At 41.9% G+C, this 14,173-nt stretch overlaps 1 protein-coding gene across 1 annotated transcript; it reads left to right on the forward strand.

Annotated features, from left to right (window-relative positions):
- Positions 1–2,274: 2,274 nt before the first annotated feature.
- Positions 2,275–13,915, forward strand: ogfr (opioid growth factor receptor). Its single transcript, XM_079848677.1, has 7 exons — positions 2,275–2,616; positions 5,665–5,733; positions 5,812–5,893; positions 5,983–6,061; positions 6,575–6,641; positions 6,834–6,982; positions 12,068–13,915. Exons 1-7 carry the CDS (start codon positions 2,512–2,514, stop codon positions 13,017–13,019), a joined length of 1,503 nt encoding a protein of 500 aa, XP_079704803.1. The 5' UTR covers positions 2,275–2,511; the 3' UTR covers positions 13,020–13,915.
- Positions 13,916–14,173: the final 258 nt, after the last annotated feature.

Raw genomic sequence — 14,173 nt, forward strand, 5'->3', positions numbered from 1 at the left:
AAGCAATTAAAAATAACAAAAATTTACAGTGTCCTTTTTTTTATATAGCTTAAAAAATTGCGCCTTTTAAACTATTCATCACCTGTGATCCGTCGCAGCACAGATTTATGTTACAAGGTAAACAATACTTTTTCACCATTGACGCGAGGATGTAGTTATACTAGAGGTCGATCTGGCGTTATGCACAACCATGCTATGGTTAGACAAGCAACTATAAAACTTCGAATTTACACAAATGAATTACAATAGGCTGAATTACCTGTCGAGAAGAAAGCAGGCAACCTCGGCGTCCGTTTTAAAATCTTTTCTCCTCATGAGCTCTTTCCATCTGGGAAAAGTTACTCCAATATTGACTATGGTCTTGTTGATTTGTCTGTCGCGTTTTAATTCTCTCTTTCAAATGTGAGTACGCACGCACACACACACACACACACACACACACTATCTTTCAAATCTGCCGGCACTCGCGAGCTCGCGAGTAATCTCCCCCTCGCATTCGTCACGGTGTCACTGAGTGAAAAACGCAAAAGGCGAAGCTTGAATTTACAGGCATGTCCCTCTTTGGCTAATGTAGTTTCAAGATGGAGGGGCAACATGGCGACCGGCATTCGAACCCCTCACCCGTATGTACTTTCAATGGCAGATTATAAACTTAAGAGAATACTTTATTACTTGAAAGAAGTAAATATACATTAATGAGCACATATATTTTTGAAAGAACTAAGTGTTTTTTGCTAAGAATCAACTAAAAAAGTTACACAGTGTAGCTTTAACTTTATTACCACAAGTTTAGCCTAAAACTACCTGACAAATGAAGCCATGCAATGATGACGAAGGAGTTAAGATGAAGTTTATAATAAACTTTAACTGTGGTTTCGCTAGCTATTTGAGTAAATGAAAACATAATACTTACATTTAAATGTGAATTTGCTGTCCACCACCGATCTCTAGTCTCGGCCGCCGGCCTGTCGTCAACGGCGCGCAATGACTTATGGGGTAGAATAGGCTGCTAAGTGTCCATTTATGTATCCTTCTTTTCACGGGGAAACGAAGGGCGCATTTGGCGTCGCTTTTGAATCAGGGTAGCCTTCGTCGCGGCGCGATGACGCAACCGTCCTTCGAATACGGCCTTCGCAGGAATTGGGACAGCCTTCATCGAGCCGTGGTGACGCAATCGGCCTTCAAATGCGACCTTCGAAGGACGCAGCCTTTGAATTGGGACGTCCTTCGTCGCGCCGCTGTGACGTTTTGTCTCGCCGCGGTGACGCAATCGGCCTTCGAAGGACGCAGCCTTCACTTTGGGACACAGCTTATGTCTCTCTTATCTGACACACTCAGTTCAGTTCATGGAGTCTCTCTTAACGAGCTGATGATCTGATTCAGGTGTGTTAAATAAGGGAGACATACAAAATGTGCAGAGCAGCGGGTCCGAGGACTGGAGTTGAGAACCACTGCTTTAGAGCAGTGGTTCCCAAACCTGTCCTGGAGTACCCACAACACTGCACGTTTTCTTTGTCTCCCTAATCAAACACACCTGATTCAACTCATCAGCTCATTAACCCATGTGATAACCCATGTGTTGGGGTGCCTTCAGGACAGGTTTGGGAACCACTGCTTTAGAGAAATGACTTTAGGACCCAGAGGAACAGCTCATTTACTCAGAATAGAGCTATAAGGCCATCTAGTGGCAAGAGTCATGAAATATCATGTTTTATAAAAAAAATTCCACAAGAGGTCGGCAAAAACACCCAATGTAAGATATTTTGAGCTGAATTTAAAGGTTTAGGCATGAGATTGGTAGTTGTTTTAAATTTATGTTGAAAGAATGTGAGGAATGTGCTTAAATTACTAAATTACTATTCATAAATAATTTCTTGATCAAATCTAGTAATTTAAAGGTAAATATTAAAGGTAAATAAAAAAATTAAATAAAAAAAATCTCCCAAACAATTGTATTAAAAAATTGAAAAAATTTGATCAAAATTAAATCAAATAAAATTTCTGGACGAAAAAAAAAAAAAAAAAAAAAAAGTATACTTTTAGGGCTTCGGGTCATTTTGACCTGTGATGGAAGGATGAGGGTTAAATAGGCATCCAGCCAGTAGATAGGCCTATTTTTTTCTTGTTAATATTGTTGTTGATTCTTATTCCTTAATATTATATTACCTGTGGTTTTTATTGTCCGCCTATTTTATAGACCTCTGGTCTTTGGAATTAGGCTACCACGTGCTCTCTTTTATTGACCCCAAATACTGGTGATAAGAGGAGCATTGAGAGTTTGACACCCCTGTAATAAAGATAACAACAGCAAAAGAAGGTCACTGATAACACTCCGCATACAGGGCGTCTGTGACGAGCAGCGCGCGCGGGCGTGAGTGATGACGAGCGCAGTCAGTGAGCGAGCAGCGCGCGCGCGGACATCATCATCTGCACATCCAATGGAGCCGTGCGGACTCTCATCAAACCCCAGGGCTTTCATCACATGCTTCATCACTCATATGACCTGTAGGGATGGACGACGATCTGGTGTGTGAATATGACTCCACCTGGGACACGGAGAGCGACGGGGACGAGCTGGAAAACACCGGCCGCAGCAAGAAAACACGGCCCGCATTCGTATGTCTCTCTCTCTCTCTCTCTCTCTCTCTCTCTCACACACACACACACACACACACACACTCATCTGTGAACCACTGTTTTATATTGTCCATTGGGCGGTGTGTTTCATCTAGTGTAACGTTATATCTGTGTGTTGACGTCTGGCGCGCCGAAACCTCCACGCGCACCTTGTCCTCTGAAACGAGCACTAGCGGGAAGTGTCTAAATAAACCCTTTTGACAGGTTATTTATTTGCAGTGGGTTTACTTTTATTGTTTGCGTGTGTTTTGTAGAATAGCATGTTAGCTAGTTATTTAACGTAAGCTCTGCATACCGGAAATACGTCACTCGCGCGTCATCTGCTGGGCCGCAGATGAAAACAAGTCGCGTGAAACACCTTCAGTTCAGTTCTTCAAAACCACACTATTATCATAACAATGAGCAATAATGATAAATATACTAGGTTTTTAGACCGGACTGTGTGCGACTATACGTCTCAGCTTTTAATGGGAATGTACATGGACTACGGCCTAGGCTAAAGTCAGTTATTGGTTCATTCATGGTATTTTAATCTTGTGCACCTGCGTTTTAAAATGGTGAGAATATTAGAAATGACCAATTGCAGTCTTGTGCTTCAGCGCATTCACAATCTACAACCTAACTTAATGAACTTAACCTAACTAAGCTTTGAGAATAACTCAATTGTGTTATAAAAGCATATTTTGTATTTACATAAAACTAAATAGAGGTGGTGTGGAGGAATGTTTCTATTAGGGTGTGTGTGACACGACACATTTACACTATAACCTGTGTCTCTGCGCTTTAGATTAGGCTCAGATATCATATGGCCTTGAAACAGGCCTGCAAATGTATGAATGAATAGTTGAAGGAGAGTACGAGTCTACGACACTGATGCAGACACCTTCAAGTGGAGTAAGACACTACAACAATGTCATTGTGCTAAAGACTTAAAGAAACACATTTCAAGTAGCAAAACATAGTTCGCAGCTGTGATTTAAGCCAAAGGCTGCTGCCTAAAAAACGTTCAGCACGTCCTGTACCTATTTCAATAGAAAAAAATCATTATTACTTCACTCTTTGGTTCATACATGTTAAACTGCTGTGTCAGCGTTGCCTGCCGCTTCTTTTGTAACTCATTTCTCTGGAATTGAAAAAGTCAATAGAAAACCAACACAAGCTACTCAAAAATTAGTGTGGTGCTGCGGACAATAGTAGTCCAAAAAAAAAAAAAAACACTTAGAAAATTCACTGGACACATTTCCTTCGGCACACTATTTTCAGAGAATTACGAACACGAAACCTCAAACTGTGGTGTTCGGCTTGCTTGAATTTAATTTAAATTTGTAACATTATTTTTAGGGGTCCAACCCATATTGTTGGGTGTCTGCGATCTGTAATTGCAGTAAAAGATCCTAAACTTGCCCAAGCGGGTGCCCGTCTGGGACCTTCCCAGCATGACCGTACGTAATGACACGCATGCATGTGGACAGCAGGACTTCTTCCCGTAAGGCCAACTAAAAACTCATACATCTGCAACCGTTTGATCATGGAAAGTGAAATTTGATGTGCCGCAAAGTGTAAATCAAGCTATGAAAAACAATTTGTACAAACCAACAAAAAATAGCTTCCAGCGACCAAATTCAATTCCAGCTGCTATTAGCCTAATTTAATCATTCAGCAGATATTTTTGGGTGGCCCATCATTTTTAACTGGCCTATATCTTGTAAGCACGAAGACAACGGGACACGCGTCATGAGCTTCTGATGCTCCTCTCGAGGGACAGCATTATGAGACGTCCTCTGAAGTCCGTGTTCAGTGGCTGAGTGTTTCCTGATGTCCTCCTGAAGTCAGCCGCTGTCCCTTTCGGAACGGCATGTAGTTTTGTATTTTTTAAGTTGCTTTATCAAATCAGTGTTAATGAAGATTCAGGACTGTTGACCTTTACATGCATTGACATGGCAGTTGTACACTGATGCTGCCTGCGACTATATTTTATTACATTTACTACTTTCAGTGTTTATTTTATTTAATATGTCTTAATGCATCTATAAGATTTACATTTCCATCGGCACTGCGGGGTGTAAACAGACGAGCTTCTGTTTAAAGTTGCGTCCACTTTGGATTGTAATAATTGAGAAGGGTTTGCAAAATGTGTTTGGCTACAGGGAACTACAGGGATAGTCATAATAACCACATTTTGATTAAAGGGGTGGTTGATCATGATTTGACTTTTCTAACTTTAGTTAGTGTGTAATGTTGCTGTTTGAGCATAAACAACATCTGCCAAGTCACGACGCTCAAAGTTCAGAGCAAAGGGAGATATTTGCTTTGACAGAAATCGCTTTTTAAGGACTACAACAAACGGCTGGTAGAGACTACACCACATTCCTCCCGGGTTAGTGACATCACCAACCCTAGAATTTACATAAACCCCGCCCCCGGGAACAAGATTTATAGATTATCATGACAGAATATGCTAATCAATGACTTGAAGATAACTACACATCAGCTTCATAAATTCACCAACTAACCGTTCAGAAATGTCCTGTTGCTTCTACATATTGTCACTTCTTCTTGAGTCTCTCCATCATTGTCTGACTCCGGTTTGTTAAAAGTTTTTGAAATGTTCAGTGTATGTGTGTGAGTGCAAGCTGTTGAAGCTCCGCCCCCTGTGCCAGGAGCAGCGGCTCATTTGCATTTAAAGGGACAGACACAAAACGCTGCATTTTTGCTCACCCTCAAAAATTGACAATTTTAACATGCGATATAAAAATATCTGTGGGGTATTTGAGCTAAAACTTCACACACACACTCTGGGGACATCAGAGACTTAGGCTATTTTACATCTTGTGAAAAGGGCATTATACCACCCCTTTAGTTTAAAATCATATTTTGATATTTGATGTTGGTAAATGCAAGAGACTTGGAACGGTCGGAAACGTCAGCAAACCACTGTTCTCACACTCTAGCATGGATAGTTTGGGAATTGGGATGCAGCCAATTAAAGGGAGCTGAAACTAATGTTTGGGCCTTTGGTCTTTGCAGTGGTCCAACTCTTCCTCCAGAAACCTCAGAGCCGCCAAGGACATGCAGAACTACAGACATGGATATCCAGTAAGAGTCCACCAGAAGTGCACTTTAAACTTTTAAACTGACCTGATGATGTGATGATCTCTCTTCATCTCTTTACAGAATATCAACGAAGAGGAATGCCCAGAAGAACGAATGACCAACTTAAAGTTCTATCTAAATGAAATTAAGTCTTCGCCTGATGGTACGTCTTTGCTTCCTCTTGAGCTGCGATAGCGAGTCCCAAAGCGAAGGTGCATTGCTCTTCATCTGAGCTCTTGTGTTGTGCTTTAGATGTGTCGATCGAGGCGTTTCACACCGAGTGGAGGACGGATTACAAAAGACTGGAGCGAGTTCATTCCTACATTCAGTGGTAAGAAGCACCTCTTTAACCTGATCTTGTTTAGCAGGGTTAGATGGGATTTGTACGGTGGCCCAGAAGTGCAAAACAAATCACAAATCTAAAAACAAAACAACAAATTATGGAAATGCCTATGGAAAGGCAATGGAAAGACTAGTTAGAAAACACAACAATTCCAACAACAAAATAACAAATCAGAAAACACAACGACAAGTAAGACAAAATGGAAAAGGTGTATGTGGCGAATGGAATACTGACCGCTGATTGGACGAGACATCTGCCAATCGAGACTTGCAGGAGGCACAGCAGACTGTGGAGGAGAAAGTCGATTCGCATGTTTCGTGCTTTCTGACTTGTTCAATTGATTTTATTCTTTTCATTGCGTTTATAAATTTGTTGTTTTGTTTTGGGAATTGTGGTTTGTTTTGCACTTCTCAGCCACCGTAGATTTGCGATGGGCTCTGGAAAAGTGTGCAGACGAAGTGCTCTGTAAAAGCGACTCAAGCGAGTCTGTGTTGCCCGTAGGTTGTTTCCTCTGCGGGAGCCGGGCGTGAACTACATGGCAGCAGAGCTCACCAAGAAAGAGATCCAAGTGAGTCTTAAAGTGAAGCGCTGATGAACACGGTAGCAGAGACTCCAGACGCTCCTCCTGTGTGTGTGTGTGTGTGTGTGTGTGTGTGTGTGTGTGTGTGTGTGTGTGTGTGTGTGTGTGTGTGTGTGTGTGTGTGTGTGTGTGTGTGTACTGGACTGTGTGAAGCTGTGTCTCTCGTCCCATTGTCCGCAGGCGTTCAGGGAGAGCGAGGAAGCTAAGAGTCGTCTTCTAGATTCCTACGAGCTCATGCTTGGCTTCTACGGTCTACAGCTGCTCAACAGAGACACTGGGGAGGTGAAGCGCGCCGAGAACTGGAGGGAGCGGTTCGCCAATCTGGAGAGGTGAGGATCCTGAGACCGCTCAGACCTTGGACTCGTTCATCAGTTCTCCTGTTCTTTAAAGGGATACTTCAGGATTTAGCATTAAGCTTTGTATTAGTAGAAAACCTGTAGTATTTTCGAATTACCATGCTTTCCACCCTCATATCCCCCTGAGAGGAGAGATTTATGAATTTTTTGTCTGGAAAAAATCCTCCGATGACACAAAAATCGTCATTTTGCGTCATCGGAGGATTTTCTGGCCAGAGGCTAAAGACTACAGCCAGTAGATGGCGCTGTCCTGCATGTCTTCAACCCGCCCATAGAGGGTGGGATCTCACTCACAGAATGTACACAGTGTCAGCCGTCTTTCTTTGGAAGCTAAGCTAGCAGGCTCTTGTTCTGTGGAGAAAGCTGAGTAGCAGGAGAAAGCTGAATAGTAGGAGAAAGCTGAGTAGCAGGAGAAAGCTGAATAGTAGGAGAAAGCTGAGTAAGTAGGGGTTACCATCCTCCTTTTCCCGGACTTGTCCGGCGGGCGAGATCGTTCAAAATGTCCGGGATTCAGCTTTTGCTTTCTGCGGTCGCCATTCATTGTTTACATGCACACCTTTTGTTTCAATCTAACTGAATTCATTCTGATTGGTGAATCTGACTGTAGTGTTTACATGAACGCTAAACAAGTGATCGGTTGATTTGCGTTTTAACATTGCTAAGAAAATTCCCGCTCCTCCGTGAGAGATAGAGACCGATGCGTCTCACAGTAATGACGCCACCGTCCTCCCGCCGTTCTCCCGCGGCCGTCAGCCTCGTCCTGCTCGCCACAGTAAACATGATGAATGGCGACTGTAGAACGCAAAAGCCGAATCCCGGACATTTTGGGCGATCTCGAAATCCCTGGCAAACTCACGGAGTCTCAATAGTAGCCTAGCCTTGTTGTTTTCAACTGCGCTCTCTTACCGGTAGGCGTGGCTTGGGAGTGGCCTCGTAGGGCAGCGAAGCAAGTGCATTCTGGGAGTTGTTGTCTTTCATCCACATAAGCCAAAAATACATTTTCTGGCTTTTCTCAGTCTAGAAAGCTCCAAATTCAAAAATTTCTTCACATTTCTTCTACATAAATGACCTATTTTAAATACACATTCATCTTTCCAGAGGTGAAGTACCCCTTTAAACGAGTGAGAAGATGGCTGTTTATTTTCCTTTAGTGTACAGATGAAATCTGCATTAGATCTCTGTTTTGTGCAGTTATCAGTCGTGAAGATATTGTCTCAGCTGTTGATTAGTGGTCAATTTTTTTTTTACATTTTCAATGACTATAACCGATATCCAAAACAAAGCTGACCAATGACCATTCAGTACTTTAGGCAGGTCTGGATCAGTGCTCTCTGTTAGAATAAACCCATGTGTGGGAGACTATAAGCTTAGTAACTTTACAGATCTTACACTGGCACAAACAGAGACATTACACACTAAAGGAAAAGTAAACATTAAAGAGCTTCATATGACACCGTTAACAGATTTAGGGCCAGATTTACTGACAGCGCAAACCCTCTTTGGGCGTTAAACTACTGTCAGGATTTACTAAAGACACGCAGTGTAAAACTAGCGTTGAAAAGGCGTGGACAGGGTTACTTTTGCGGCTGACCTATTACATATGCATTTGTAGAGGTTTTCCTTTCAGACTCAGTATTTAAGGAGGAGGGTAATTAAATTAATCACGCGAGGTGATTTACTGGTGTTTGCGCCATTATTTACCACCCAAAAAAAAGCACGTCATAAACCAGATGTTTAAACTAGATTAAACTGGTAGATTGCGCTGGTCATTATGTAAATGATTTGACTGCGTCTGTTCTGTAATGTGTGTGTCGTCAGTAGATCTTTGCTTTCCACTGCCATCTGCGCTTTTGTGGAATTGCGCTTGTGCTAATTTGTCCTGTTTAGTAAATTGGCCCATAGGCTGGTATACTTAGGGGTTACAGCCATTTTTAAATAAGCTATTTATATCCATGTGACTGACAGAGGAAGGCTGTAATACTAATGTTAAGGCATAAGGCATCCTTTTACTTCTCATTGTTTAGCATCAGTGTGTATCGGTGCCACAGTCCTGCTGAGTTTAGTTTCACCCCTGCTCCTACACACACGTAACTGGGCTGCGTTTAACTCCTCTGGTGCTGAACGTCCCCTCGGGGAATACCCACCGCCATTTTGAAGAGCGTTCAACTTCAAGGGAAGTGTATTTGACTGAGGGACCAAGTCTGCACTTCAGGCAGATCCATCGACCACAATGCAACACGATTGTGACGTCACAGTCAAGTCAAGTCATCCTTATTTATATAGCACTTTTAACAATGTAGATTGTTTCAAAGCAGCTTTACAGAGATAAACATATAATTTAAGGTAACAGAGATTGTTTCGGCTTTATAGCGGTTCTTTAATAAAGTTATTTTCCAGCTAAAGTTAGTTTTGATTGATTCGCTTCCGTCGCAACGATCATTTGTTATTAAATTAGGGGCCGCTAAGACGACACCATTCTCTCTACACAGACTTTAAACGCGAACCTGTGAGAAACGCTGATGGCGTTGAAGAATTGGTTCAATAGTTATGTGCGTTTGAAAATACGCAGGTTTGGAATTCCCTACAAACCAAGCCTAAACAAAGTACTGGTGTTTCCTTATAAATTTTGATTCAGAATTTTATTTTATTTTATCACTTCGGGGTAGATACGCGAATTGAGTTTCCCGACAACGCTTTATCTGTAGAGTGGTAAAGGGATCCTCCATAGGGAGAGACTAGTTGGCACTTCAGCACTGCGTTGTCATCGGGTCCAGGCGAAGGTCCTTCGTCAGATCTGGATACGGCCTGGATCCGGCAGGCTGCGGGAAAACCTCGGGATAAACAAAGACACTAAAATTAGCGTAGATGCCATTCTTCTTATGATGTAACGAGTACATCAGGATTTATGGGAAGTGTTCCCGGTTCCAGCTGACCTAATCTATGCAGCCTAAAGGCCTGTTCACACCGAGACGAATTTCGCGTGCGATATTCGCCGACATTTAACGCCTCGTGACTAAACAAAGGGCGCCAATGTGAGTGTGCACACCGGCGCGAAAAACGGCACGCGTAAAAGCGTCATTTTTTAAAAAAACGCCTCGGGTTCGTTTTCGGATCAGAAAAAACGTGCGGCGTCAAAAACTATCCGACCAATGAGATTGCCGCTTTTGCTCACGTGTCTGGAGCTTCTGAAGTTACAGTAAAACACAACTTGGGGGCGCTCAAACACAAAACGGTCTTGCCGAGCACACATACGTAACGGCGAAGAAGATATACACCAAGTAGCGTCTCTACACTGCCGGGAAGAAATAAGACGAGGAAGATGCAAGGCAAGATGAGTGTAGAGCTGCTGGTCTCGTTGGTGTCGGAACATAAAGAACTATATGACAAACGCGACAGCGACTACACACATCTTGATAAAAGAGAACTGTTATGGAGTGGTTTCTGTTTTACATTAAGCGCCATCTAATGTCAGGGAATGAATTTGCATGTTCACTCGGCTCATCGTCAGCGAAAATCGCTTGGGTGTGAACACAAAAAACGCGTTGAAAAACGCTGGCGAATAACGCGCGCCGATATTCGTCCCGGTGTGTAGGGCCCTTAACACTGAATTATAGAAGTCTATAATGTATTATGTGAATGCTAGGTCAAAGAGATGTGTCTTTAATCTGGCTTTGAACTGACAGAGTGTGTCTGGGAAGGACAATGGTAGGAAGACTGTTCCAGAGTTTTGGTGCTAAATAGGAGAAGGATCTACCGATAGCAGCAGCAGACCCCCAACCCCACACAACTCTAGTGTATGATATGATCGTTATTTTGACATTTAACTGCATTTTATGGTTGTAGCTACCGTGACCCTCATACAGTCCTCATTTCCCCACTACACTCAGGGTAAAATATACACTTTTTTTTTTTTATACAAATGATATATCGTATTTTTTATATATATATTTACTTCTCAACTATACATTTATGCTGTGTTTTGGGGGATATGTGGTACTGTTTTGCTATTTACCACAAAATTACTGCAAAAACACACAACGTGCAAAGATAATGACAAAGATAGCTTTCCTGTAGCTCAAACAGTAGAGCGTTGGCGTTTGCAAGTTGCTTTGGATAAAAGCATCTGCCAAATGCATAAATGTAAATAATGAAGAAAGCGAGGGGAAGGGCATGGAAAATGAATTAAACGTTTCAACCTTGTAGTGTTCAAATAATCCTGAAGGACTTGATTAGCTTGATCATGTGTGTTTAATTAGGGTTGAGGCTGAACTCTGCAGGACTGAGTTTGGCACCACTGCTGTAATGGCCATTATTCTGCTGCTGCTTTAATTATTATTAACTCTGGTTTACAATTCCAGCACACTAAATAAAACTATTGAAATGCTGAGCTGGAGTATAATGACACAGGTCTCATGTTTTCAAATGTACTTCACAATTTCAATAAATTGACCCTCTTAGTTCTGTAAGTTTTCCATGTTTTCTTATAGATATAAAACGAAGGTGAGTCAATTGAGCTGTTCCTAATAAGCCCACTTGACAAAAAAAAATCATATATTTTTAGACAGAACATTAAATTGTGTTTTGGCTGATTTTTTAATGTGGCTAGTAGCTTTTAGTAATATTTGTTTATTTCTTATGTTTGTAAGCATCACTCAGGCAATGCCTAATGAAATCTATCTTTTCAATTCATCTTTAAAATACCAAGATACAAAGTCGTATCAGGTTGCAACAGATTTATTAATCTCTGAATCTCTTCTTTTTTTTTTAAATTAATACTAAACCAGTTTTGTCATCAGTTTTTGTCTTTTTAGACAGCAAAGTGACTGTCACACAAAAGCAATTAAGTCGGCTCCAAATAAGAAATTAAATGACGGTAACAAACATGCATGTGCTACAAAATAAATAATAATAGTTATATTTCAAAATTACAAGTGGGCTTATAGGGTGTATAATGATGTATTTAACCATCCAAGTAACTGACTGATTTTTCTCTCTTTTTTTTGTGACTGTGTCTTTATTTCACACATAACTGAAAAATAATGTAATATTTGCTTTCAGAAACATGCACAATAATCTGCGGATCACCAGGATCCTCAAGAGCCTGGGAGAGCTGGGTTTTGAGCATTTCCAAGCCCCTCTTGTGCGCTTTTTCCTTGAGGAGACCCTCGTCAGGAAGACCCTCAGCGGCGTTAAACGCAGCGTACTCGACTACTTTCTGTTCGCCGTGCGGGACAAGCGTGAGCGCAGGAAGCTGGTCCGCTTCGCCTTCCAGCACTTTGAGCCCAAAGACAAGTTTGTGTGGTGCCCCAGAAAAATCCAAAAACGCTTCAAGAAGAAGTCCGAGAAGCGACAGAACTCTTTAGCTGGCGGCGGAGAGAGCGCAACCACTGACGAAGGTCATTCACGATACAAACACAAGGATGGAGAAGACGCAAGCGAGCCCAAACACAGCAAGCCAGTTGGCGATGGTACAGATGCAAAGAAGCAAGGCGACGGTGACTCCGTAATGAGAGATGACTCTGAGAAACACTCTGAGGGCTCACCAGAAGATCATGAGCCAAGTCCAGATGCTCCTCCTGTAGAGTTACCGCTCAATAATGACACCAGTGCTAACAACGGAGAGATCGTTAGCCTTGAACCAAGCAGTGCTGAAGGAGGAAAGCTTCCTGAAGTCACTCAAACAGCTGAGCGAGTAGAAGAGGTCTCGAACCCCCTCTGGGAATGTGTCGCTGGATCTACTGCGGGATCGAGCGACTGCGACGACTCTCGGGATGAGATGGACAGTCCGGCTGACTCGCAGAAGGAGCTTGAGGAGACGGCCTCGGACAGGACAGTGACTGACAGCCCCAAACACAGCTCCCCGGCACCGTCTGAGAAGGGGCCCAGGCCTGACAGCCAGCGGGAGAAGAGCGGCCCAGCAGGAGACCACCAGAACAATGGAGTAAACGGCAACCAATCAGACGGATCAGAGAAGGAAGAGCCAATGGATATGGTGGACACGAGTTCATAGCTCGCCCATGAATTCCTGAATATAATGATAACGCACTGAAAATGGACACTTTATAAACTTATTATAAGATGAGATGATGATTTGACCTGCTGTTTTCTAAAGAGGGGGTTCATTCAAAAGGCTTGTGTTGTCTGTGTATCAGTTCAGTTAACGGGAATGTTATTGTAACCTGCAGTGGCAGGGTCTTCTTATAGCTGGTTTATTCTTGGTTGATTTGTCCATGCTTTCAGATTCAGTTTTTCCCCAAGATTTGTTTTTTAACTGAAACTGTGAAAGAAGAATGTCATTTTTACATTCAACTAATAAACAACTATTGATAAATATTTCCAAAGTGAATACATTTGGTTCAGATTCTGTTTTTGAGCAGATGTGCTGTATTTCTGCTGATGTTGTCCCAAAACATGTTTTGATGATTACTCTGGGCTGTTTTTCTCAAAAGCACCGTGAGCCAAGTTGATTGTAGAGACCATTGATGGCAATTTAGGCTTACGGGTCTTCTGGGAAATGCAGCCCTGAACTCTAATGAAGGGGCTTGTCTTTTATGAAGCTAATGGAAATGGCCAAGTTCAAAAATGGTCGTTTTAAATCTGCAATGATAGAATCATTAATAACTAAATAATCTCTATGACCAGAGTTTGTATGAATCAGTTCCTCAGAGATTCTCTGTATGTTCAGCACATGCATTAACTCCCAACTTATAATTAAAGCTTTTTACCTTTTTCCACGTGACCTTAAATTAACCCTTCATGAAATATTCTAGAATAAAAAAATAAAATAAAACTAATGTTACTGTTCATATATTGTTCTTTTGTTGCTTTAAAACAAATTTGTACTGTTTTCTGCACACATGATTATATGCTTTTTAAAGTAATAATTAAAGTGTACTTTCATTTGGCTTATATTTTCATTTCTGCATTTCATTAATAAGGGAAAGGTGTATGTTTTGTACATTTTCTGTTCTTTAAAACTGAGCACTAATCCTTTTCCAATTTAATAAGGTTTCAAATCTGTCAGATCTCCTGAGGTCAAGCGAATCATGAGGAAAAGGAGACACAACTGTAGTTAGGAGTGTAGAAGTGTTGTAGCTCATGCAGAAAATGTGAACATCATGCTAGTGATTGTGAAGGATCACTGCCGCTTGGCTAATTTCCCAG

The sequence above is a fragment of the Squalius cephalus genome, assembly GCF_949319135.1.
Source record: "Squalius cephalus genome assembly, chromosome: 18".
Lineage (NCBI taxonomy): Eukaryota > Metazoa > Chordata > Actinopteri > Cypriniformes > Leuciscidae > Squalius > Squalius cephalus.

Coding starts and splice junctions, on each gene's coding strand:
- ogfr (XM_079848677.1), top strand. CDS start 2,512: ATGGACGACGATCTGGTGTGTGAATATGACTCCACCTGGGACACGGAG. Junction 2,617..5,664: donor AGAAAACACGGCCCGCATTC/GTATGTCTCTCT, acceptor TGGTCTTTGCAG/TGGTCCAACTCTTCCTCCAG. Junction 5,734..5,811: donor ACTACAGACATGGATATCCA/GTAAGAGTCCAC, acceptor ATCTCTTTACAG/AATATCAACGAAGAGGAATG.